The sequence below is a fragment of the Anser brachyrhynchus genome, assembly GCF_964034855.1.
Source record: "Anser brachyrhynchus genome assembly, chromosome: 1".
NCBI lineage: Eukaryota > Metazoa > Chordata > Aves > Anseriformes > Anatidae > Anser > Anser brachyrhynchus.
In genome coordinates this window covers 16,234,810-16,262,746 of record NC_137694.1, presented here as the reverse complement: position 1 = coordinate 16,262,746, position 27,937 = coordinate 16,234,810, and the positions used below count along the sequence as shown (strand labels likewise).

General features: G+C 36.8%; 1 protein-coding gene and 1 long non-coding RNA gene across 14 annotated transcripts in view; both read right to left on the bottom strand.

The window, feature by feature from the left end:
* The window catches only part of KIF21A (kinesin family member 21A), a 91,891-nt gene that overhangs the window by 33,014 nt on the left and 30,940 nt on the right, over window positions 1-27,937 (bottom strand). For 8 of the 13 annotated variants that reach the window (XM_080577485.1, XM_080577493.1, XM_080577496.1 and 5 more), the window contains exons 3-21: window positions 26,982-27,164; window positions 24,307-24,456; window positions 23,288-23,422; window positions 20,483-20,650; window positions 18,526-18,641; window positions 14,215-14,410; window positions 13,306-13,495; window positions 12,547-12,610; window positions 11,632-11,835; window positions 8,535-8,573; window positions 6,279-6,363; window positions 5,979-6,096; window positions 4,523-4,711; window positions 3,356-3,555; window positions 2,830-2,937; window positions 2,257-2,325; window positions 1,940-2,151; window positions 1,115-1,268; window positions 539-739 (exon numbers count right to left, since the gene is read on the bottom strand). In XM_080577485.1, the coding sequence (XP_080433611.1) occupies window positions 539-739; window positions 1,115-1,268; window positions 1,940-2,151; window positions 2,257-2,325; window positions 2,830-2,937; window positions 3,356-3,555; window positions 4,523-4,711; window positions 5,979-6,096; window positions 6,279-6,363; window positions 8,535-8,573; window positions 11,632-11,835; window positions 12,547-12,610; window positions 13,306-13,495; window positions 14,215-14,410; window positions 18,526-18,641; window positions 20,483-20,650; window positions 23,288-23,422; window positions 24,307-24,456; window positions 26,982-27,164 (2,781 nt within the window). The remainder of the gene's footprint in view (window positions 1-538; window positions 740-1,114; window positions 1,269-1,939; window positions 2,152-2,256; window positions 2,326-2,829; window positions 2,938-3,355; window positions 3,556-4,522; window positions 4,712-5,978; window positions 6,097-6,278; window positions 6,364-8,534; window positions 8,574-11,631; window positions 11,836-12,546; window positions 12,611-13,305; window positions 13,496-14,214; window positions 14,411-18,525; window positions 18,642-20,482; window positions 20,651-23,287; window positions 23,423-24,306; window positions 24,457-26,981; window positions 27,165-27,937) is intronic. The other 5 variants (XM_080577492.1, XM_080577489.1, XM_080577494.1 and 2 more) reach the window with 1 other exon arrangement.
* On the bottom strand, window positions 14,629-18,517 carry LOC308188451. The gene is made up of 2 exons (XR_013945511.1): window positions 16,489-18,517; window positions 14,629-15,566 (listed from the first exon to the last, which is right to left on the bottom strand). It is a non-coding gene; the product is annotated as an uncharacterized lncRNA (long non-coding RNA).

The window sequence follows — 27,937 nt, the reverse complement described above, 5'->3', positions numbered from 1 at the left end:
TAATAAGGGAAGCTGTCTATCTGAAGTCAATCCTAAACAAGCAACTTCAACTGAAAAGCCTCCTTAGTTACAGAAAGCTATTGTTCCATCATTGGAAATATACCAAAAGGCAATATGTAATGAAAGTAATTTACATAAATGCTAACATACAAAACTACTTATGTATATTTAAAGCATATGAAAACATCACAAGGGAGTAGAAGCGTATCAACAGCTGCAGGAGGATGATACAAGCTGGTAACTTTTGGTCCCAAGAATTATATTAATTTGACACCAGCAGCATAGAAAGCATCAGTTTCAATGTTTAAATGCCTTGCATATTAACTTGCACTATGGTTACACAAACTCAGATCTGAAGGTCCAGTTGCATTTACACCCTTCATTTCAGATGTCAGTTAATTCTTCACCAATTTGCAGTTCCTGGTTCCATAATTATACAACCAAAACAAAATGTGTTTCTAAACAAGAACGTTTTCAAGGCTAACACAGTTGTTCTTCTTTTCTGTGTTTCTATTATTTCAATTAATATTTGACCTACCTTCGCTTCTTCCATTTGCATAATGTTTGCTTGGCAGTCAGAAATGCTGTCATTAATGTAGTCTATATTTGCAGTTAGTGATTCCATCTCTTCATTTATGTTTTGGACATTTCTATCTGCTTCACTGACACCCCCGTCCTTGATGAGCTTTTCCCTTTTCTTTGAAAGTTTCTCTCTTCTTTTTGTAAGCTCTTCACGTTGCTATTTTCCCCAAAGACATAATATGACATAAAAATTAGTAAACACTTAGAGCACTTCAGTGCCCTTATTTTGTTTTCTTTTTCTTCTTAAAATTGAATTAACACATCATTATTTCTAAGTGAAGAAAGAAATTCTACAGGTAAATATTTTAACATATTTACACATGATCCCATTAATGTGTTGTTATTCCTTACTGAGCACAGAAAGCCCATCTCCAAATGCTTACTGGAGTTAAAAGCTTCTTCACTGACTGCAAGGGATTCCAAGTCACTTTGCCTATGACACCATCATAGCAACACATTTACAACAAATGTAAATAAACTACTCATTATTTAATACGACCACATAGCCAATAGTACATAGTAGGTCACCCACCGTAAGTAACCTGTTCATATCTGCCTCCATATTGGAAATGGTCATCCTCTGCATAATGATATCAGTCACTCTGCGTTCAAGTAACTGCCACTTCATCCTGGCTGCCTTTGAGGAGTAAACTCTGGTTGTCACTGCTTTCCGCTGATATTTCTTTCTGTTATAAATTCAAGAGAAACATACAGCTAAGTCTAAAATAGTCCAGGTTTGAATGGGGAAACTATCAGGCCAGAATATTTTTCATGAACAACTTAAATTTCTTTCAGAATTTCCTGCAGTTTGTCATTGCGCCAGACACCTATGTGCACCCTGCACTGAACTCTACTACACTTAAATTTATAGCATTTGTAAAAAAAATGTATCAGCACTGTGGCATCTTGTATGATGCACCACTGAAATTCAGTGCCACCTAATAATAATTCCCTGTTTAACAAGGAAATGTGCTTCAAGCTGCAGTGGAAGCCCATCAGTAAAGGTAATATATTACACTGGGTTTTACAACAGGATTACTGTTGAAAATAAGAACATTACGGGCCTTGGATCCACAAGGACATTTCTTTGAAACAGATTAACTGGATTTTGAAATTTTTGTGCATCTTAATACACTTTATCCTTTAATGTCATTTTAAATTATTCCACGCTTACTTAAGCCCACAAAATGGAAATTATATTTGGTAATGGTAAAATGACTGTTTTATGAGCATGACATGACAGCAGTTTGAAAAATACCAACCACTTCAATACGTACCATTAGCGTGAATATCTGCTATAAAGCTCATGCAATTTTCAGTTCTTTTAAGAAGAGTACTGAAGAGTTTTAATCCTTACCCTGTTCCATTTGTTGCAGTTACAGATAATGCTTGAACCCTTGCAACAGGGATTCTCATCTTCTGCTGTGCTGCTGTTCTGGAGCCATCGTGCTCAACTGATGAGCTAGAACTTGGTTCCTGAATAGGATGCTCAGGCAGACTCAGCTTTCGACTTACTTTTCCTGCCACTTTATCAGACAGAGGCCTTACTTGCCGACGAAGGGCTGTGACCTGAAACAGAGCGAAAAGACACAATTACCCTGAAACTCCATTCTAAGTTGCAGCAATACAATATTGTTCTGCTTTCAAAGATGCGTTACTGTTTTACCACAGTACCTCTTCAGTTTTGCGACGTAAGATTACTTCTTGATTTCTCTTCTGAGCTTCCAGAAGCTTGAGCTGGTGCTGTGGAAAAAATAAAAGCAACACATTATGTTCTCTCCACTATCTGCCACAAGGAATTACTGTATTAAAGAAAAAAAAAAAAAGACAACCTTTATACACTAATGTAAATTTGCAAAAATATTGTGACATGAATGGTTGTCACAATGGTTTCTTGTTCTTTCTAGGACAGAATGACAGTAGGTTTTTCACTATAGTTATTATCTTTCAAAAACAACACACATGCAAATAAGGTGGTAGCAACAGTTTTGCAAAGTTTCACTAATAAAATAACACTGATGTACATATTCAGCAAGTCTTCAGTTTTCTGTTGCACGTATCGCTTGAAGCTGGGAACTGAGTTATCACATAAGTCAAACCAAATTATGAGCATTTTGACTGGCAAAAGTATACAGGTACATGCCTGCCTCAGTAAATACATTTACACAGGGCACATGCTTGCTAATGGATGCACATCTTAATGATAGCTACTTATTCCAAATGAAAGTTCTCTATCTGTTAAATCACCTCTCGTTTGCGTTGCTCCTTTTTAAGTTGTGCAATTTCTCTATTTCTTCTAGATTCAGTCATTCTAGCTTTCTCCTGCTCTTCTTTCATTTGTTTCATCAAGCGAACCTGTGAAGAAGTCATCACTTAGATAAGCTGTTTGCACTGAAGTGCTATTCCCATCCCCCACTACGTAAAGAGTTTTTTTTCCTCCAAACTACCATCTTCCAGTATATTACATGCTTTTAGCAATTTCCCTTCTCCATCTAATGTGTCTTTTTCACTCAGTGCTGAATAACAGGTAATAAGCAGCACAAGCTTCTCCACGTTTGATGCAGTAATATCTGTTCATTAAACCTAAAAGGACTCCCCACACACATGTGCACACATAGGAATAGCACAGTCGTCAAATCTTTTCTGTTTTCGGTCTTTTGAGCAGCTGACAGCAAGAACAGAATTATCCAGGGGATAAACGCAGAGACGATCTCAACCCATTTTCCAGTGAACAAACACTCATTGTAAGACACTTAAATATACTGAAATATACCTTAGTTTTCTTCATCTCTGTCACCTCCTGCTGCAATTTCTTCAGTTGCTTTTCATATTGAGACTGATTTTTAAGCAATCGTGCATGTTCCTTTTGAGCTGTTTGAAGTCTCTGCAGTTCTTTATTCATGGCTTGGAGTTTCTTTTCATATTCTGACTTGATTTTTTTTGCCTTTTCTTCTGAATAGGTCTCTACAGAACCTAGAACAAAAGGGAATTCTTAGTCTGCTTTTGTTTACAATATTTTCATTTTGCCAGCCACAGCAGAAGACTCTTTCCTCTGCTTTTAGCATTTTTCACAATATGCTTGAAAAATGTCCTTTGTATCTAGTTCCTGTCACCTGCACTGTTTCAAGATCTTTATCTTTTATGCCTTCCTGGGTAAGGGATCAAATATTACTACTTTCCTTCTGATTTCTTTGCACTGGGCAATAAATATCCAAATACCTGAAGACACAGATACACACATGCTTGTTCACGTGCACAAGATCACAAGAACAGTCAAACCAGGTCCCTAGAGACATCAGGCCTAATAACCACATTCTGATGCTGATCAAAAGGAAAGGTCTAAGGAAGAACAAGGGAACAGCAAAAGCATACAGAGTAACTATGATAAAGCACATATAGTATATTTTTAAAAAGAAATAATAGAAACAAACCAACAACAACAACAAAAAAACTTCCCCCAGTACCCTCCCAAACTTCAATTTATTTGTGGCTCAATTAATGCCACCAATAATTTTTCATCTTAACACAACTCTATTTAAATATGTGGTAGTCAGTAAAACATCTCTGCAAGGCCACTTTGATTCTCATTCTTATTCTAGGCAAGCCAAAGGAAAGGGGGAGGTTGGCGCTAAAACAAACTTTTAATTCATGTACTGTCTTAAGAAATATGTTAAAAAAAAAAGAGAGTTCCTAGAAAATTGAAAATGCTCATTCAAGTAAAATCAAATAACTGTCAGTAGCAGTAGTTTTTTTGAAAAAAATTTCTCTCTCAATTCTGGTAGAAACTAGAATGAAATAAGTATGACTCACTAGCATTTTGGGTACAAACCTGTTTCTGTTTTCTGCAAGTGCTTGTGTTTGCAAAAAGAGGCAAGGAAAGTAGCAAACAACTCAACCTGGAGATCTTACCATTTAGATTTAAATAATTTTTACTTCTTACCCAAATTTTGAAGAACCTGATCTCTTTCAAGCTGAGTGTCTCGAATCTTATGTTGTAGCATCATTAGTTTCTCTTCATATTGTTTTTTCAGTGTTTGCAGTCTCCGCTGGCTGTTTTCTAGCTCATCTATCAGTTTCTGCTTAATGGCTATTTCACAGGTGATATTTGCCAAGTCAGCTTGATAATTTTCTGAAATAAAAAGATATGGATAATTAAGACTTCTGTTAACAGAACAGTGACCACATAAATATGGATTCCCCCTGCAATGTTAAGGTCATTTCCTGACGTGTCGTTGTACATACGAAAATTCTAAACGAAACACAATGAAGCAAGTGAAACCATTACTGAAATTCATGACAAAGTCTCCTCCTTAAACATTCTCCATGATAAAACTGAGAAACAGGGAGGAAAAGATCTCTCTCACTGAAACTTAGTTGCCCAAATGTTTTAATTCTTTACAGTTAAAACTCACCATCAGCAATCTCTCCTTCCCCATACAAAAGTTACACAGACTGTGAGACCTGAGTCACTTCAGGGCTGGAGAACAACTTTGATTTTATAACCTGCTGGGCTTATGAATGAAAGTCTGGCTGTTGCTAGGACTCCAATGGGAGACTTTCCCTTCTCTAGCTCTTGAAAAAAAAATATTACCAAAATCCTAAGAAGAGAGTAGCTGCCCCATTCATGTTAAGTGGAATGAGGAAGGGATTGAGACTAGTCAGAGGGAAAAGTAAGGAAAAAGGATTAACCCAACTGCAAGGTTTATAGAAGTTTAATTAATTTCTTTGATGAGTTGGATCCTTTTTTTGGTTTAAGATTATGTGCTCCAGATTTATTTATTTATTTATTTTAGGTTCTGCAAATGCTGCTAATTGCTTGTGACTCTCAAACAGGAAGCAATTAACAGACTTGCTTTGCCCATTTGGCCCAACTCACATGAGTGAATTGATGGTAATGCTATCTCTCACTCTAGCTATACTAATTTGCATGCCACAAGTACAGCAGCTGTTGATGCTTCTACATAAATAGACACAACCTCTGCAAAATTAGGAAGGCTGATGGACTCCCAGCATTTCAAAATTAAATTTTACCCATGCCCAAATTAGCCAAATGGGAGCTGTCACTTTGGTGACTAGTCCAGACTCATAAAAATAACCAAATACTTAAGCCTTTCACTTCAGATATTCTAACTAAAGAAAAAATGTGTTGTCAAGCACCTGATGGCTTCTGTTCAGTTTTAAAGCCAGTATGGGGACGCTTAATCAGATGTAGATTATATGTTTTAGCATCACAGGCAACAAAGAATTCCCTGGACATACAATCCACAGAGCATTATTAATAGTGGGTTGACAACATGCTATCTGACTTGCCCCAAAAAATCATAAACAACAACAACAAAAAGAATTACAGATAGCATCTGTACCAAAAATTCTACAAAATATTTCACTGACATCACCTTTTTCATCAGAGTCAGAATCTGACTCATCTGAGCTTTCAACAACTTCCATGTCATCTTCATCCTCATCATCTTCCTCTTCTTCATCCTCATGATCACTTACTTCCTGAATTTCCTCCTACAAAACATAGAGGAGAAAGACATTAAAACACACCCACGCTACTCCATCTCCCATTTGCTTCCTACTATCACTGGGAAGCAACAATATTCACCTGACTCATTCCTAATTTTCTTTCTATAACCTTGTAAATCTGTACACAGAGAATAAATAAATCAACACAAGTACTTATAAATACTTACTGCTTCCAATTCATTATTCTCTCTCTCCGAAGGGCCTTTTTCATCTCTCTTCTCTTGCTCATTATCTGTGTTGTCATCTTTAACACTAGCAGAAGAGGCACATACACAAAATATTCACAAACTGAAATGGCAAGTGCTTCCCATCCCCCAAACCAGTAAGTTGTAATTTCAAATAAAGACGAAAAACAAAGTGCATACAAAAGTATAGATGTTGGGCATGGGTAAAACACAACTTCCAAATTCCCACACAGAATAAAATAATGTTTAATCACTCCTAATCTTAGCTTACACAATATTAATGAGTATCACATTGTTTTAGTCCATATTGCACAGCTGGAACAATCAAAATACAAATCTTTGTAAACTGCAGAAGTATTCTTTTTGCATGGAAGTTGCAGTGTACCCAAAATAGCTTTTACTAAACAAGGAAAGAACATTGTGTGCAGGTGCAATATACATGTATAGACATTACTACACTCTCAATCTATAACAGAGTCTAACATGCCTACGATTGTCTGAAATCTTATGCATAAACCCTAAGAGAAAATTTCCTAACCTATAGTACCACACCTACTCTTTGGATCAGTTATCTACTTGGACATCAAGGGAATGCTCAAAATAGGCGTTGATTGATACAACAACAAAAAGAGTTGAGAAATACTGAATTTTTGCAACAGGATTGCATCTCAAAAAGAAACTTTTCCCAACAATCAACATTGCATTTCAGTATATTTCCATGCTTCTGTTTTTCAGAGTATGGTTCAAAATTTATTTAAATGCTAAGTACCTTTATATTCTTTCCTCTTTAAAGGACCTGAACTGTGAACTGTAATTGTAATGATGTCTCATCAATTTTTATTGTTATTATTATTGTTTTTTAAAGTGCAGAGCTGAGATGCCACATACAAATGTTAAAATTCAAAAATTGATGGCACTCTGCAAATTGTCATGGACCAAATATCAGTCCCTCTAGAATTACATATGCAAAACCCAAACAATCCCCAATAGCCAGGAAATTGTGATAGAACAGGGGTAGACACAAGAGGAAGGGGAGCATTGAGAGACCTAACTGACAAATCCAGTCCTCAGTGCGGTGACAAGACACGTTCAACGGATTTGAGAAACTACTCAAATTTAAAAGTCACTTTTAAGACGGAGCTCTATTCTAAAGAGTACTGGTTACAGTGCTAGATGGTTCCTTCTGCCCTACTCATCACCAGTGAAACTGAATCCAGCTGCAGCTGACGATGAGCAAGGCAGAGGGCATTCATGTGGATCCGCTGAATCCATGCAGCAGACTGGAGGCTGGAAGTAAAAAATCTACCCAGAATTGTCCAGAAAGCAAATGCTGGACAAAAAACACTGAGCTTTGCAATCTCATTTCCACAGATTCTCATCTCACTCAACCCACAACATGCTCTGTTTCATGTTGACTAATAAGCTTAAATGTTAATAGATCTTAGCTCCAATCTTCATACAGATCAAGATAAGTTCCCAGGTTCCCTTCTCCTGCACACAGTACAGAGCTCGCCACTACAGAGAACTTGTGTTCTGCCTAATAAATGGGAGAAGACAGGAGGAAGGAGACCCAGCAGCTCCTCCACACAGACCCAGACTGCTTCACAGGTATACTACTGATCTGCAGATTCATGTCATCATCCTACATGAATCCAGTGTGGATTTTTTGAATCAAAGTAGACAGCTGAAAAATAAAAGCTCCTTTACTTTAGTTTTTAAGGACAGTGTATTTCTCTTTTTAGTCATAGAGCCTTTAAAGTAACTGCTCTCCATCTATTACCTTGGCTGAAATTGAACTGAAAGAATGGTCAAGGCTTCAGTAATGCGATTTCAAAAAAATCAAAGGGATTGTGAGCAGACTTAACTGAGGTATGAAGGTCACATGCCAAAATTATTACGGCGGTATATTGCCTGCTATACATTTCCTATTATATGAGCTACAAAACTTTCCTCCTGCCCTTCATCCCACACAGGTCATGCAAGAAAGAAATCTACTTAATTCTATAGCGACTCCCAAAAGCACCACCATCCCACAACTGCTTGCAATCCCAAAGTCAACCTCAGCTCCACAACAGAAGTTTCCTCCTTGGCACTTGCTGAAAGCCAAAACAGGACAGAATTCTGAAAAGCTGAAGGACCTACTTTTGAGGTACTTATGAATCTACCCAACTTCTTTTCATGTATGACAACCACTTAATTGAAATTACAGTTAATTAAAAACCTGGGAAATATTCCAACCTTCTTTCTTCTTGACTGCTTTCCTCAAGTTTCTGTAGCCTTCAAAAGCACGAGGTACAGTATTGGAAGGCCAAGCCAATGAAGGACAAACCAGACAGTGAAAAGCAAAAGTGATAAGAAGGTAAAAAATGATATATGAGCTTGTGGAGTTTAAAAACGAAATTTTAAAAGATATCGTCAAGAGACAACAAGTAGTAAAAAGGCAATACATTTTGCACAGTTGGAAAGTAAATAGAAAACAAAGAAGCAGCATTTGTAGGTTATCTAATCTGTCACTGTCAACAACTGTAAATTCAAGTTACACTAATGAAGAAGTTTTAGATATAGAAAATATGTTTCCTTTTGAGAGTTATTTCTAACATGGATTCAAAAATCTCTTAGTTCTTAAAAAAAAAAAAACACAAAGACACTCTATCCTCTTTTGCCACTTAAAATTGGAAGTTAAAGAACTGAAAAGTTCAATAAGTACTGTCACTGAAACAAAGTTGCATATCCTCAGCAATATACCAAGACAAAAATAATGCACTAGTTTTATATATATGCTGGTAAGATATTGTAATATAAAATACTAATGAGAATTTTTTAGTAATATTCCAAATCATATATTCTGAATATAACTCATACCAACTTTTTTCAAACTGCAATTTTTTGTTGTAGTTTGGAGTCTTGTTATTTGTTTTTAAGTAAAAAGAATTGCAGTTTATTTTCTCTGGGATTCAAAAAGTAGATGCCAGTGATTACTTGTTATTTAAAAAAAAATGCATCAGAAGCAATGAGATGTATAAAATGTTAGTATTTTTACTTGTACTTTTTCCTTCTTAACAAATGGTGATGTAGCAGCAAAGAAGCGTCTGGATGACTTAACAGTAGAGATGGCTTAAATTTCAAGAACTGATTAAATTCTTCATGTTCTCTTTATTAGGGAGTTTTGAATATGAGCCTATTTCACACCGCCTGCTATCTTACTTCAGTACCAGCTAGGAGCTAACATGCTGAACCACATGGCATTTTATTGCTAATTTAGTTTAATAAAGGTTAGGGAAGTCAAAAGACTTCAAAAACTGTCAAAAAGACAGTCAAAAACTGTTTCCAATAGTCTTTATGACAGATGCTTATTAAAGGCTACAGATATGAAGCAGTACATACCTGCTGCTCATTCAAAAACTGGCTCTTAGATCTTCAGGCTACCTCAGAACAACTTGGATGAGTTGCATGTATTTAAGACCTTTAATCAATCATACTGACCCTTAACCAGAAAATGAGCAGATCAAGAAAGGTGGCAGATGGGGCGGAGTGAGTAACTAGGCTTACCAATCCCATTTTAATAGGAAACTGCTAGTTAGACGACTTTAAAATAATAGTAACCCTTTAAAGAAATAGTACAGTAAAAGCAGCTAAATGCCTGTAGAAAACAGAAGTAGAGCAAAGAATCCCTACTAAACTGCAGGGTAAATAGTCCCTTTGCAGTACATTAGCATACCTATTGCCAATTCCTGAAATTTCAATAGAATCAAAATTCACAATGATGTAACCTGAACACAGACTTTACATTTCATTAATCAGATGGAAGCACTCCGGGAATGGATAATCCCTCAAATTCTGTTATTTCCTAGCATCTATGGAATCTTTACAGATGCTAAGATATGAAAGCATCTTATCTTTTATAAGATAAAGATACTTCTTATCAATTTAACAAATGCACCTCAGAAATACAACATTATTTAGCAATCTGCAGGCAAGCCATTAGATAGACTCAATCCGTACCAGCACTTTGATAGCATGATCCCATTTTATAGAACACAAGACCCACTTTGAAACATAGGCTGGCCACCAAAAGGGCTCTTCCAATTTAAATTTTTCTATGGTTCTCTACTACTTTTTTACTACTACTCTTTTTACTACTGTAGAAAACTTCACAAAGTGTTTTTCTTTGTTTCATTCTTAGGTGTTTTGGGGTTGTTTTTTATTCCTGTTTGTCTGGTGGAGGGTTTTTATTTTCTAAGTGAACATCTCCTACAAATAAGAGGTATTACCACCATCTTTTTGTTCAATATGTTAAAGAACACATTGAAGTCTTGGGCTGAACAGAGGCCAGAGGATTCTGCTGATTTCATTTTATACTTCCACCCTCTCCTCAAGTTCCTACAAACATGACACACAAAAATCTATCTAAATCCCCATGAAAGTTTCCTAATAAAATGAGATGCAAAGAAAGAATCTACTTACAATTAAAAGGAGTGTTTTCCAGAAGTATCAGACATTCATATAATGTATGGATTTATAGATAATACCCCAAATTGCAGGGGGTCTTATCTCACTAACCCAAAGCTACTTTACATTTCTACCACATTTCAGGCTTGCACCATTTTAGATTTACTTCTAACTTGTAGAAAAAGCCTGAAGGACCATTAGTAGAAAAAGTAATAAAGTAGAAGCATGGAGAATTTCAAGGAAAAGGGAAATATCTTTAACGGAATCATAGTCTTGGAGTACACAAACAAATCCTTGCTGTACTAACTGCTGTCTGAACAGGCATTTATATCAATGTCTATGAGCATTTTAGTAGATGAGAAACTGGATAGCAAAAACAGCAAAGCACGATGTTGCAGAGAAGTAGGAAACCTCAAATTAAAAACATTCATAAAAGCAGAAGACAGAGAAAGCAAAAGAAGCCATTCCAAGAGCTACCAAAGAATTCCCAGCTATTCAGAATATCTTTTCTTCAGAAAGTTGTATCACTTTTGACACAAGGCAGAAAAAAATTGTAATTTTTGTTCTTGAAAACTTCTTTTGAACTTCAGATGCTTAAAAGAAGTTATGGAGAGCACCTGTGCTTTTACAGTTGCGCAAAATTATAAAATATAAAAAGGTCATTAAATTGGAGACATTCGTTCTACAAATACCATATACTTCATTGGAAGAAAAGATGCAAGAGAAAAACACCTATAAATTCAACGTGTAAAAGGGTTTGTAGGAACAGCAGTTCAAAAACCAAACCCACACACCAACAACGAATTTTAAATTCTCAAAGTTAATAAAATAACACATCCCTTTACTAATAAAAAATAAATAAATAACACTATAATTTATACACCACCTCTTTTTCTTTTTCCTTTCTTTTTTTTTCAGCTTTTCTAGATCTTTCTTGGCTATATCTAGAATTTCCATTGTCTCTTTTTCTGAAGAAAGCATGGAAGCAGAAAATGCTGATGGTCCACCAAAGTACGTTGATCTTGTTGAAGCTCTTGACAAGTTGCGTCGAAGATTTTCATTCACTGCTTCACTTTCTAATAATTTTGCTCTTAAAAAAAAAAAGGGAGAAGTACACCTCTTTAGTATCTGTAACTGCAATGCATTATCTTCAGTTTTAAAAGAAACTGCAATACAAGGTGAAGTTTTATGAAATAAAACTGGTAGATCCCTGGTCAGTCCATTTTACCCAGTGGGTACAGACATTGCACATATATCATATACAAATACCCAAGTGGACAAATATATTTATATAGAGACACACATATATACAGATACATACAGTATATGCAGACATGTATATACATTAAACGAAAGCTACGGTATTATGTATCATTAAGTGAGAATAGGACAGATTTTTTTTTTTTCCAATAATGCAGCTCCCAGAAAGAAAAATATAAATATCTAGAGTATTTAATGCCTTTAATTTAATTTTTAATAAGTAATTTATCAGTACTATCATTTATACCAGACTATGAAGTTATTATAAAACAACATGGCCAAATTTGCTGTTTTTGTGCAACAATATCAAGTTGCGATCATCATTCAAGTAACAACATTTATATTGTCTGCTTCATTTTTAACATTTAAATTTTCTGTGTCCAAAAGCAACACCAGATAGTCTTAGAAGCTGAAGGACCACTGTCCTAAAGCAATCCTCACACAGTAAAACACAATGATCAGTCAATTGAAGTACTTACTTGCTAACATTACTAGTATTTGTTTTTAATAAAAATGATTCAAATACATATTATTTAAATACCTGAGATCTTCAATTTCCTTGATATAATTATGAATCATGTTGCTAATTTCTTCATTTCCTTCTCCTTGGAGGGTGGGGGAGAATAACAACAGCATTAATATCTCAATAAAGCTACTAGGCGCAATGTACCAGCAAAGAGAAATAGTCATACAGACTACACATTTAGATCTTCTGATTTGTGAAAAATATTTCCTCCTTAAGCTGCATTAAGAGTGTGGTTCTTATTTGTGTCCTGTGATCAGGGTTATTAAAAATAATTTCTTGTATTCCATTTGTTTCTATATTAACAACTTTTAGTAATAGACGTACTATAAATCAAAAGGAATCTGACAAACAGTGCACAAGAAGGACAATGCATTTGTGGTATTTCAATTGCTTGATTGTTCCATGAAGTGAAAAGCAAGCCAACTGTCACCCATCTGTGTTTGGGTCCTCCCCAAAGCAAAATGTTTAAGTCCGTGTGTAACTAAGCATAGAATAATTCTTATCCAAAGGGATTATTTCACACTTCATGTTGTTCATAGTATTACATGAATGGTAAAGTCAGTCCCAAACAATTTCTATCTATAGAAGTCACCAGAAATAGAGAAAAGAGCTAGATGGGGACCTTTCCCTGCCAAAGTAGAACCCACGTTACCTTTTCCATATTCAACTCTTTGTTCCATGGGAAACATGGCAACAAGAACATGTAACTGATTTGAGTTCATGTACTTATTAAGCAGTTTACACACAAGCATGCACAGCACACCCACAGCATACCTGCTCTGGCTAGCACTTGGTTGGCCTGATCACTCACAAGCTGTGTTACTCTGGCTCTCAGTGCATCAATAGTCTCTTGCATTGCTTTAATTCTAACACGCAGGTTGTTGTTTTCTGTTTGCAGCATAGCGTTTTCATGAAACATGTCGTTGATGCTTTCAACGCCTTCTTCATCTATAATCCTTTTACCCTTAAGGAAATACAGATATTATTACTATTATTACTAGTAAATGCTGATCTATATTTAAAAAAAGAATAGCAAAGACAAGCCACAGATTGCTTAAAATTCCACATAGATACTTATAGTAAAAGATACTATTCTCTCAAAGAGTTTAAAACAGTATGGATAATTTTCAAAGCACTGATGTCTGGCCAACATCTTAGCACTTGGGTCCTGCCTGCATAGCTCCATATTAGCCTGAAATACAAGTTCTTGAGGAGGTTAAGAAATGAAAAGTCAATCTGTATTAAATCAGGATACTATCTCAAGTATAACAGAGGAAGATGATGCTATTTGGTAACCACATTTATTGCTGAAAGCATTATCTTTAGTTTAAATTTTCAGGAAGAAATGGGCATTGTGAAGTATGACTATTTAGCTTGTATAATTTAAAAACTATTTTTAAAACACAAATACTTTTAGCTCTCTAGTAAGTTTTTAAAAGCAGTACCCAATAACTGTTCACATATTCCTTCATATGCCAATCTAAACTGTGATCATTTTCACTTTGAAAGTGACTATTTCTCATCACTAAGCATGAGAGCATCTGGTAATGACTGGAAGTGCTTATATAAATGAGTGTTACTACCCAATTTTTTTAGTGTGTGAAATGGAATCAGCCAACAGAAAACAAGCTGTAGAACTATAATCATTTTAGAGCAGAAGAAATCCTAAAAGGATACACTTACTGTTTTGTATTCCATAAGCTCCATCTGTAGCCGTGTAATCTCACTGCGCAAAGCATTTATTTGTTGACTAGCCCTATCCTGATTAACCATCACCTTGTTCTTGATGTTTCGTGCCCGATTTGCGTACTTCAATGTGTTCAAGGTTTCCATGAAGTCTCGATCTGACGGGCTCACACACGCTATCATGAGTGTTTGACTGCAAGTTACAAACATAGGTTAGCTTTACAAATCAAGAACAAAAAGAGTACAGAGAAGCTAATGGGTCTTCATATAGAAGGTGAAAAAAGATGCAGTGACTTCATAACATTTGTGAATTTTTTTTAGATCTAGCTCACTGTAGCAGAAGACTGTCAACCACAAAGTTCCAGCACTGTTACATCTTGTATCACCCTAGCATAGTATAAGAGAGAGATCATTAATTGTTCTACATGTTAAATTATAAAAGCAATTAACTGATGTTCCTAGAAATCTTGTTCAGATTATATTCAGTTTTCCTAATCACATGTAAACTGAGATTAAAATACTTCAAGGCAACCTGAGGCCTCAAATAGTGATTTGTATCATGTTAGTTGTCAGGACTAATTAATTCATGAGGTGCTACCCACTTAATCTGGAAGCTGCCCAAACACTCACCTTCACCTGCCCATATGTGCCCAGAACTTCATAAAATACCTGTCTTCCACCTATCTTTTTCTACTGAGATCCAAACTGCCTAAATTCTTCAGCTCCAAATATCTGCTATACCAAAAGAAGCCCAAAAGATAGTACTTATCCTCCGTACACCTGGCAAGAAATTAATTCCATGTTTTGCAACACCACTTAAGCTTAGAGCACCTCCATAAAAAGGAGCCATAGTTGAGCTCTATGCCCAAAACAAACAACTACTTCCTGGGCTCCTCTCCACCCTCTAGCCATCCCATCTTGGGATATACAAGGTGAGTACATGCTCCCTGCTCCAAGAAATAGACTGAAAAAAAAAAAAGGTGGGGGGGAAAAAAACAAAGAAAAAAATGCCTTTCATTCCAGCCTAATGTTTTAGTTATTCGCCTGGTAAGGGGAGGAACCAGGATCACACTCACTCTTATTTCACATGAGACAAGAACAGTTTGGAGGGGTCAGAACCAGAATTCCAGCTGTAGATCCTAGCTTAAAGGCACCAATACGCCCTAAGTTCTCAACAGACAGGGGAAAACACATATTTAGGAGGTGACTGGCTCATCCCCAGCAGGCTTTAGAGGAACGTGCTTCTCTTTGTTGTACGTGGAAGCTTAGGTGGTTGTGTTAGGAGTGCACTGTCTTCAGGGCAACGGAGAAATATCTGCATTAGACAGACTGGATCTGATCTTCACCTTCTGTAATTTCAGATCAAGAAAAACAAATTACTTCTTGAAACCCTTTGTGAGGCAAGTGATTATATTCACCTTACACACTGGGAAACTAAACTAAAAAGAGTAACTAGCCTGAGGACACGGGAAAGACTCAGTATATAAGACAGGACTAGATTTCTGCAATTCTCTCTCAGATCTCCTGTGTACCATTGCATCACCTCTCCAGACTTGTGGAGTTTAGTCCTAAAGATATGAATATGCTAGATTAAGAAAATAATAGTAATTCTGAGATCAGGACTACTTGTGCTTTCAGTTTAGAATCTGACTCCTTTTCTAAGCCTCAGACAACTGCTTCTGCTAGCTTTCTTAAAAACTGAGCAACTCAAACTCCACTTTCCTATCTGCATTTTGTAGTGGACTCATTTTTAAACACCATTCTACTCCTTTTATTTTTCCACTTCTTTAAAATGCCTCCCTGAAATCTAGAGAGTGCTCCGTATTTTAACTTGAATAACTCAAGAAGCATTAATGCTTAAATGCTGCTTCAAAACTGTTACAGAATTGTATTTGTATTCTAACCTGAATTATATTCTAACCTGAATCACTACCAGCAAATCTTTTTAAGTATTTGCAAAAGAGAATGGCTAATGTGGACTGTAGTACCTAGGGTGGAATTTGAAAAGCTATGGAAAAGTCTAGCAGGAATCTAATAATCTGATTTCCCTGAGGAAAAAATGCATATTTATTAAAATTTAGTTTTCCCACAGTTTGTTTGCTAAAGCATGGATATGAAATTATTTAAGTTGTGTTACAATGTGCAACTCTTCCTTAACAGCAAATTACTAATTTTTACCTGTCTTGTCATGTATATTACATGAATAAAAATGAGGGGTGGGAGAAAAAAAATGAACATCCGTCAGGAACAGAAATAATATATCTTCATAACCTTGTAAATGATCTGGAACTGCATTCGCTGTCTGCATTTTACAGTAAGCTGTAATTTCTCTTGAAGTACAGAAGAGGGAGCAGTTGAGCTACCAGACAAAAAATGTTTTGAGTCAAATTAAAATAATATTTCAGTAAAAGTGCAATTTTAGAAGCAGCTTGAAAAGTGACTATTAGCTGGTGTATTTGATATAAAATTAGTCAAGAAATGCTATTTGTAAAGTTATTTCCAGAAACAGCTTGGAAGTCATGCACTCGGTTTCTCCTGATTTTTCCCTATTATTGGGTTTCTTCCTCCGTTAAACACTTTTGAAAATCCTAGCCTTTATTTTACCCATTTTTTATATCTCTGTGCTGCAATACTGCAGACTGTTACTGAAGTTATATCTCTGAAGAACAGAGCAGTGATTTAAGAAATCTCCACTTCTCCCTATTCTTTTGTGAAATGCCCAGAATACTTCCTGCCCCCCTGAGGACAGCAGTCAGCCATATCAGATTAAATAGAGCAATAAATGTACTAGCTTGCTAAAACATACTTAACTGCGGTCCCTTTTGTCTTTCTACATGTTCATGTTGCATGTTTGCTTAGAGCTTCCAGAGCCCAAGCCTCTCTTCCTCGTCTTTATGCAGTACATAGACAGAGAAGGGTCGTACAAACAGTTCTGGTGACACAGCTGTTTGATTTTACTCGTCTCTAACTCACTACCAGATAACTGGACATATCCACAATATCCTGAAATAGACAACCTTTATGAAAAGACGGCAGTGTATGTGCTAAGCTGCCTTGCTCAACAACAAAGGGTACTTTGTGCAAGGAGAACTGGCCGCATGAAGCTCCTGCTCATGGTGATCAGAGCAGACAGTGAGCCTGTGCCCACAAGGGCAGCAGTCGGAGCTAGACAATCTAATTTGCAAATGTGGTTTGGGCTCCCCAGCTAATAGATGGCAACACATGCTGACGCAAGCCAGCGGACATCCAGGGAGAGACATCAGCCAACAATAAAGCTTTCCTGAGAGGTAAGGCTGACATCAAAGTCAGCGTGAATGCCTCTGCAGAAACGCCTCTCTGCTTTTAGGCCTTCATCTGGCTCTTACAAGGCACAGCTTCAGCAGCAGCCAGCATCTATGAGGACTTCACAATATGAAATGCAATTATAAATATAAATAGTAAGGGCACAGTATCGTTAATCCCCAAGCCTTAGCCCTGTGGATGCAATGCAGTCACCTCCATGGTAACCAACACAAACCGTGGCAAAGGGCTTGAATGAAGAAATATAACTGGATGATACCTGTAACTGGATGGTGAGTAAATAATGGGATAACTGCACGCAGATAACCACAATGCTACCTCTTGGGGAGGGAAAAGGCATGAGAAAAGGGACTGAAGGGAAATTAGTGACAAAAAAAAATCAAACAGAGAACACAAAATTTGAGAAGTTAAAATAGCAATAGTCTGACGAAGTTCTCCAGGGAGAATTCTGGTGTTTTTTGTTTGTTTTGTTTTGTTTGTTTGTTTTTACAGTTGTATTTAAAGATAGACGAAGTCAAAGTCACCTCCTCTGTTACTATACTGGCAACACATCAAAAGCCAGTATTGTTTAACAATTCAGGTTAAAAAAAAGCAACAAAAACATCTGCTTGAAGCAGAAAGCCACCATGGCTTTAAACTATGCTGTAATTCATAAGGCTACGACACAATAACAGATTTAACATTTATGGTACCTATAATCTAAAGAGGAAGGACTTGTCCTTTACTTAGAAGTTATCATTTCCAGGTAACTCAAAGCCCCATGTCTAGTAAAGCTACAACAGCATTGAAAAGAATGATGCAAAAAGCCTCTTTAATATCTTTTCCTTGCGTTGCCAGCATTTCCAATCATAACAGTCATTTCCAATCATAACAGTCATTTAGTTTTGGAACCTCCCACCAACAAACAATAATAAAGATAACAACTCTCTTTAAGGGCTATTTTACTTTCTGAAGATCATGTACTCATTCACTTCCATTCACAATGAAACATGCAAAATATTCCCGTACCTGTTTCCCCCAAGGGAGTCTTGAAGTAGCCTTGTAAGCTTTGAATCTCTGTACGGTACATGAGTTGCCTTCTTACTTTTATCTCCCAACGCACTTATTACATTGCCAAGAGCTAGCTGTAAAACACAAGTTCACGTTACATGCAAGTTAGAATGAATTCCTGGGTAGCTTTATTTTAAAAATCAGTCACAAACTCCAGCCTGTGCATTGGGAGGGTGGGGCGTAGAAATCATATGACAGTTAACATACTAAAAAAAGTATTTCTTTATGTTTTTACATTGGAAATCATTTGATTCACTGTTAGCATGGAAATTTATAAATGTTTATTGTACAGTCTGGTATCTTCAGGAGCAAAGAGCTTAACACAGTTGTGTGCACTTTCTATTGATATCTCACATCATTCACAAACTAAAGTTAGAACTACTTCATGTAATGAACACTTTGTTTCATTTATTATTAAAGCTTGTCTATGCCTCTAATGGTAGCCACATTATCTTTAAAATTGATCTTTATCAGGCTGCTTTACGCTAAATTTAGAATAATATATGGAGCATTGATATGAAAAAACAGATTTTACTACCACTATGGATATAAAATAAATTGCATCTGGCGAGGATTTAAGCATTTAAGGTTTGAAATTATGTAGTCCATAGCCACTGCATTGCTAAAAAGTGGCTTGTTTCATGTTTATAAACAGCTAAATATTTGGCTATAAACTTATTTTTAGATGTATAACTAACTACATGTACAGGATTATTCACTTGCCAAATTAAAACACATTCCTCTAGATGGCGCCCTGTACAATCAATTTTTAACACAGTCTTGAAAATGGCTTTACTGCACCCAGCAATTGCAGAACTGCATACAGACCATGTGCTAAGAGTGCTTTAAAGTTTAATTCATCTTCATCTGTGTTTCCCAAAGTTAATGGCTGGAATTCACTGTAAATGTTTTGTGAACATATAAAATATTACTTTTACTATGCTTGTTTTCGCCTTTGGGCATTCTGTAACCCATTTTTGTTAAAGATGCATTTGTTCCATTAAAACTCCAAACTTCTATTGGCTTTGTGCCTATATCAATGATGAAATTGAAGTGAATGCTCTTCCGTTGGCTACAAAATATAACCACTGCCCTGACTGTAAGAGAATCATTAAAAGTTCCAGTGTGCAGAATACATCTGATACTATACACTAGAACCAGGAAAAAAAAAAGCTATTTAAAGGTATGATTTCAAACAAAATGAACTTGTGTTATTGGGTCTTTAAAAGAAGAATTGCAGAGCCTACGCACAGCCAAGCAGCTCAAAACAAAAGATATGAAACCACAATCTTCACTGATAATCACCAGCACTACTTTTCAGTGTACTCATAATTAAATAAAGCATTTAATAGCTAATTACAAAAATGCATAAAGAGCCAGTACTCAGATAAAAAATATGAAGTGATGCTATCAACTTAAAAATTTTATTTCTACTTAGAAATGTTTTGTCTAGGGTTGTTTTATACTACATTTCATAACTGTAATATAGAGTCAGCATTTATTCATCAGTTAAACTTGTTCATTGTCCATGTTTTATGTGCCTGTACTCCCTGAAAACTGCTTGCAATTTTCTCCACTTGTTTGGTTCTTGATGGAATAAAAAATAAATAAAAAAATAAAAATGAAAAGTAAAAGGAACTTTACCAGATCTTTTAAGAGTTGATGTAACTAACTAGATTTCACAACAGTTATAAGTAGTATTACTTGCTAGTTAGAGCCTAATGCAAGTTGGAAAATGTTAGCAAGCCACAACCTGGTAGGAATCAATATATACTGCATACTGTTACATCTTATACTTCAGGCCCCATTCTGCACATGATCTGTTTCGACTTTAGGGATTTATTTAAAGGAAGTGATCCAGAAAGGAAGAGCAGATGGTACCGACGGCCCATGGAAACAAGTTTTGTAATCTTACTAGTCCACAGTTGATGGAAATGCCTTCTTTTGCCCTTTCTCCTGTAGCTCCTGTTCGCTTTAACCTTTCAGATCCCGCTAGATCAACGAAATGGAACTTGGCAGTAAGAGTTTCAAACTCATTCATCTGAGAAGATTCAGATATTATCCTGTTATCGGTGGCATTATCCTGAAATAAAGGAGAATCCATAAAGCTTGGTAAGGTCTTTTATATTAGTCTCCCACAAAGTTCAATCGACAATTATTTACAAGAACAGCTTTTTGTCATGTCCATCTCCTTCCTATTTACTAATTCTCCTATAATAGCAACAACATCTCTCAAAAAAAAAAACAACAAACAAAAAAATGTTTTTGTTTTAGTAATATCTACTAATATATTCTTGAAGACAGCTCTAGATGCTTGTCAATATCAATTACTTCTAAGCATGGTCTACAGTTGATTTAGGGTGAGGTGGGAGGAAATACAAGGATTTTAACAAAACTGTAATGATATTGTTACACACACACCAAAATTACCAGACCCTTCCAACCAACTTATTTTGATTTTATACCTCTATACCTCTCTAATCCCCATCATCAGTTTCTCTGTGGCCCGATTGCTCAACTTTATTTTAGGAATTATTTTTTAAGTCAGTTTTCCCAGCAGCCAGTATTCCATCAGTACTTCTGACTTGACCAGGAAGTAAAGACAGCAGAATGAGTATAGGAGAAAGAGGTTCCTTCCTTTTGTCTGGTAATTGGGATGACCAGCACTTCCATCATCCCTCGGGCAGCACAGTGAGTCTGCCAAGGAAGGCACTGCACCACGAACAGGGAACAGTTCCTCAGCCTCTTTCTTTGTCACATCCCAAAGCACGGCAGTAAAATTACCTTTTATCATAGTCCAAGGGTTTTATTTGTCAATTAACTTTATAACATATCATTGATTTTAATTTACTCTAAATCTAATTAGACCTATTGACACGAAAGCAACACTGAAGAAGAGACGAATCTTCAAGCTAAACACTTCTTGACCTTCCTGCTCTGATACCCACCTCAGGGTTATTTCTACCTACTTGCCCCAGCAGCATGTAGTAGGCATATATCTAGTCTATACCAGACTTAGAAAATATTCACACAGTCCAATATACAGGCTTGATTAGGAATTTCTGTCACAATAAGCATGGTTGGTTCTGCTTTTTCTTTAAATAAATAAATAAATAAAAAGATCGGGTATTCTGTGGCAATGTCCTTGATCAACTAGCCAACAGCTCCCTCCGCTAGTGCAAGAAGCAGCACATGTGGCTACAGACCAAGCCATTCGCACAGCAGCTCAACACTTCAAGCTTTTTAAGCAATCTCCTTTTGTAGCAGTTTCAGAGACAAGATGAATTCACTCCACTTCCATGAGACTGGACTGTCCCTGTTTTGGATACTTTGACAGTCACACTGCTGGCGGATCACTGTTTCCCAGCCCCCAAAGCAATGCTTAACACATCCTTTCACTCTCACACATCCAGTAAAATCAAATGTACGTCCAGAAACTCCTGAGAAGTGCTGACAGCATGAGTGCAGCGAGAGGAGCAGCGTTTCAGTGCCCTGGCTGCCTGCCCGCCCCGCAGGACACAAGCACACGGCCAATGCCCTCATCCTCGGAGAAGCTGTTGCCCTAGGAACAAAGGTCCCCTGAAACTGCTGTCTACAGACAGCCACAAAGACAGAAACTTGAGCAGCATCTCTCCCGGCCACCCATTAGGGATTTATATTAATTTATATTCTGGGAGTGTTCACATCAGGTCCAGCTTCTGCTCTCCTGGTCACTGCAGGGAAAGGCAACGGAGACATGTCCCACTCCAGCCTCTGGCATTATCTCGCTTACATCTGCAGCCGGTGGCAAGTGCCCTTTGCAGACACACTGCTCTGCAAGAAGCGATGCTCCTGGGTGAGACAGTCAGGGAGTGAGCCACGTGCACAGCTCTCAGCAAAGCCTCTGAGCAGACAGTGCCACCACGCAGTGACTGAGGTGCCCGGCCAGGCTCTGCCAGTCCCTCCCTGAGTGAGGAGACAGCTGCCCACACCACCAGGTCCCCAGTTCTGATGTGGGAAGCAGCAAGAAGTGTTTTTAACAGGGGTATAAAGCAGGTCTACATACCACAAAGGACCAGGGAGTGACACTCATTTTGCCTGCAAATGATTATTTGTAGTGTTAAAAAGAATAAAATAAAGAAAGAACCCACACCAAAAAAAGGCATTACAAATGCATTGCGCTGTTCCACGTGCTTAGAACTGTGTTATCTATGCACCTAGGTACTTAGGATTTCAATGAAATAAACTGCATAAATTTACAACACATCAAAATTCTAAATATTTATCTATTTAAAATAAAAATGCTAAGTAACAGAACTGTTTTTTGCTTGCTCCTTACTGGATATAAACGCTTCACCTGAAATACTCTGCACTTTCAGCTTGACTACAACCCTAAACCCACTAACTGCTAAGACTTGGAAAAACGCTTTCCCAATTACAGACAAATTATATTTTAACTTTGTTACGTGGGTTATGTTGTAACTAAATACTGAAGAAAATGCTAGAGGAGAATGGGCAGGTTCATGTAAGAGGCAGCAGTTTATTGTTGCCTCTGGCTAGAAGATGGTTACATGTGCACAGATTAAATCAAATTATTATAACATTTAGCAAATGCGTTGAGCATGAAGCTAACTGTAGAAACTTTTTGGTAAGTGCAATTCAGATCTCAGCTGCTGCCAAAACAATATTCACATTTTGAAAAATGATTACAGCGAAGCTTACTAACAGCAAAGATACGTACAGTGTTAAATGCAGGACAAACTCTGGTTTGACACAAGTGAATGGTAAAGATAGCGTGCGACCGCGAGCTCTGAACGTTCATCTGAGTACTGGCAGTGGTTCGAGACAAAGCCCCCAGCTTCAGGCACTGCATCATCTAGAAGACAGACAAGAAGTACATTGCATGGCTTGCAATTTACATAAAAAGTGTTCCTATAGCACTCAACAAATTGTTTTGGATACAAGTAAGCTTTTTCTCTTTGCGATCATTTCAGTGCCTATATGCAAAAGGCACAGAGACTCTTAAATAAGTAAACAAAACGGGTTTTGTGGTTTCTAAAAGAAACCACTTAAATATTTGTACCCATCTTTTTACTGTCCCTTAGTAATAACATAGCAATCTCCCTTCCATTCACCTGTGGCAAAAATGTACAGGTTTTTGTACTTTTTGTATGAAAAAGCATAGTACAATAACATTTGTATTAAGATTTGCAATGCATGGACACTTTTTTTTTTTTTTTTAAACAGCAGTTTACCTCACATCAGTCATCATGCAGAGCTTTCCTGTCACAGGATAAAATATAAAAGGATTTAAAAAAATAACATACAAGATTTGGGAAATTAGATTTACACACATGCCAAAAAATTTTCTCCCACTGGAACTGCACTGTTGGCAAAAGTCTATTTCTGGAATTAAGAGGAAATTAATATCGGACATGATATTTAAGCCTACAAAAAACAGAGGAAAGTTTCAGCTAAATATACACCTAAATTGTCTAAGATACAGAAGGCTTATGTTAGCAAGCATAACCTCTATTTCTAACTGTTCATTTTGAACAGAATGATAATTGTGAATATTTGTTTCTCTTGATTGTTGCAGTTTTCTCTGGGATTAAGGTATGAGAAATGTTACCACCACTACATAAGGACGAAAAATAGGAATGAAAAAAAGAGGAAAGGTACGATGTTTATCAAAACATACAGACAACATGCTTAGAATGCACTTGGTATGCTACAGAGTAATTTATTTTAAATGGTCACCTCTGATTCTCCATTCACAGTTCGGGTCGTAACACCCACTGTATAAATTCCTCCAGCTGAATCTTCATGAATTTTAATGTTTGATTTTTTATTCTTTGCATCAATATCACGTGTGGTATCAAACAGATCGAGAATTTCTTCATTGTAAAGCTGAAAGAAAAAAAGGGGAAAAAAGTAACATTATGATAGGAAGGAATTCCTTCAAAGACTGCTAAATCTGTGCATGAAACATGCAGAAGGTTCTAAAAATCCACAACATGCCAAGGCTTTCAGTAAAGGGTGCTTTACAAGGACAATAGGATGATAAACAGCAGCTGCAAATTAAGTCATCTGCACACCTCACTATTAGGACAGAATAGTTCAAGTTGGAAGAACCTTCAAAGATCAAGTCCAACTGCCTGACTACTTCAGGCCTAACCAAAAGTTAGAGAATATTAATGAGGGCATTGTCCAAACGCCTCCTGAATACTGACAGGCATAGGGCATCAACCACCTCTCTAGGGAGCCTGTTCCAGCGTGTGACCACCCTCACCGTAACGGAATTTTTCCTTGTGTCCTGTCTGAACCTCCCCTGGTACAGCTTTGCGCCATTCCCACGCCTCCTGACATTGCTCCTGACGCCGGGAGCAGAGACCAGCACCTCACACTCCATGTTATGTCACCCCAGGAAGCTACAACTTCTTCCACATAGGCAGACCTGGAAGAAAATCCCTCTTTGCTGGGACCAGGCAAGGGCAGGCACTGGTGCCAGCAGAGCAACGGCCGTGCTTTCTGTGGCAAGCACCTGCTGTCTTCAGGTCTGACCTTGGGCTTCTCCTTTTGCTGATGCAGTTGGCTGCACCCTCTTCCAAACAATTCCAACTCAACACACACTCCTCCCATTACACCTTTTCTCATTTTTTCCCTTTTACCTTAATAATTCTGTGTCTGTTTCTCTTTTAGATAAACCTAGAAGGAATAGGTATTTAGAATTTAGATAATTCCTAGAAGGAATTTAATACAATAATTTTTGTACAAGCTGTTTATTAGAGACATTGTCAGTCAAAAAAAAAAAAAGCAAGAAAATTAATTTCTGGGAAATGTTCTTTCTGGGGAAGTTCCAATTTAGCCACAGCACAATAAAAAAAATAATCCAAAACCATGACATTTTAAGGAAGAAGCTATTATATATATGTGTGTATATATATATATATATAATTTACCCTTTGTCTAATTTAGATAGGGATTTCATCTGAAGTATGTCACTGTGGTTGCAGTTCAGAATTAAAGTACTGCAATAACCCATCATACTGCTATCACTGTAACATTCAATTACTGGGCTATATTTTGGGACTCTTACAGCCACATTTGTAAAGTTATTTTTAAAAATTTAAAGAAAAAAAAATCAAGGAATTCCGAAACTACACTTAAGTAGTACAGTTACTACCCCTCACACCACTGCTGTTGCAGCTGCCTGAGCAGAAATGACACTGCAGCTCCCAATGTTAAAATTGAGAGAGAAAAGAACAGCACAGCATTTCCACCACCCTTTCTCAAGCCCAGAATCTCTCTAGAAAAACATTAGCCAGAGGAACTTGAACCTCTGCTTAAGGTTAACAGTGGCAAATCTGTACTAGTGCAAAAGCCATGCCAGTTTGTTAATCTTTAAAACAGTTTTAGGAACATATGACTAGACGACCTAGTTTACTTCAGCAGTAGTAAAACCAACCGGTTTTTCTCCTTGGTAATACATTTTTTTTTCTTCCAAAGCCGCAGTAGACAAAGTTGCAAAATACTGAACTAAATAATACACATATATACAACTCTTCCCTAAAATGACTCTCCCTGTCAATATCATTTGAGTATCAGGTTTTATAGCTTGGTAGTGAATGTAAATGTTACAGTCATATCAGTTGATTTAAAAAACAGATACATTGGCAGGAATCACAGCATAAAAGCTGCAAGAGGTGAACCAGCACCTGCTGCAGGATCAGAAAAATCACAAGTGTATACACAGCTAGTAGTGAGAGGCTGTAACAAGAACAGACAAAGGGAACAGTTTATCCACAGTACCGACCTAGGTTTTCTCTGGGCCTACTGAAAGAGGGAGCAGTGACACAGAAGCCCAATCCTAAACCACTGAGGATCACACACACACAGAAAAATAATTATTTCTATGCTAGGTTTCTTCTCTCATGAGAGGAATCTACCAAGTCTACTGAACAGATTTTGAAGGCAAAAGAAATCTATGGGAAAGTTACACAAACAGGCAAAGCATGGCTCACTAGTCAAGGGGTACAACATAGAACAAATGACTTGCTTTCGTAAGCAAGAATTCATAAAGAAAAGTTTATGAAAGAAACTTTCATAAAGCATTGTAGACAAGCAACAGCAAAAGGCCCCATTAACAAATGTATGGCATAGAAAGGGATAAATGATGACAACTGTAATTATTTCTACACTTCAAAATAACCCTGTAAATAAAGTTACTAAAATAATTGGAATAAGATAAAAAAACTCTTTTCATACATTAAAAAGCCGAAGCAAACTCCATAAAAAATTCTTTTGAAATCTTGAAGATTAATTCAAAACATCTTACAGGAAAAGAAAGAGTATAAAAGTAGCAACCAGAAAAAGTGTTTCATTTGTTTTCCAGAAAATAAATGAAATTATACACACACACAGATCAGATTTACCTCTAGGAACTGTGCATTCACTTTAAAATCTGGAGGTGGGAGTCCTTGTTTAATAGCAGCTTGTTTCTTTTCTTCAATACATCTAAAAAGATGCTTAACAGCACGTGATATAATGCCTTGTTCCTCTTCTGTTATGTTGACATCAAATCCAGTGCCCATGGTGTATGTTTTGCCAGCACCTGTCTAAATTGAACAAGTAGTTGTCACTAGAACACAATTCAGAGAAACAGTTTCTGAACACTAGTGTTAAACAGAGACTACAAAGTCAGGTTTTGACATTTTTGCAATATTAATATGCACATAAATAGTCAGAAAAAGTAGACCAACAGTAGATGTTGCAGAAATTCTACTGTTTATCCATGGATCAGCTACAACACAGGCAGGGACCACTTCAATCTTTCACAACCTTTCCCCTACAAGCTTCCTCTAAGCTGCTTACACCCGCCTTGAGTTATCATCTCTGAGGTCAAAAGAACAGTTAACATTTTCAACCATGAATGCTAATTAAGGCACTTATTTGGAGGTAAAAGCATTCTTTACTGAAGTAGATCAAACAACTTTCTTAATAAGAACACCTTAATATCTCAGGTAGAATATTGCCATTTATAGACAGCACCGAAGACTACAAGCTGTACCTTCACTAAGAAAACAGCTTAATTAAAACTGAAGTCCTATAGAAGACAAGGTAGCATTGGGTTTTTACTTAATTAGTGGGTCAAGTCTAAGACAAAGACAGCATTATGCTGTTGACTATAATCTACCAAATTGGATCTGCCAACTGCTTTGTTTCACCATGGCTAGACTTCACCTAACCCACTTGAGATAAGACATTTAACAGTGGTGAAATTCAGCATCCCACTAAGATCAATTTCTATGCAATCAGTTACTAAAGGAAAAATTCAGAAAACAATAAAGCATTCTCTACGCTGTGCTCAATGATATTTCAGCTCTGAGAA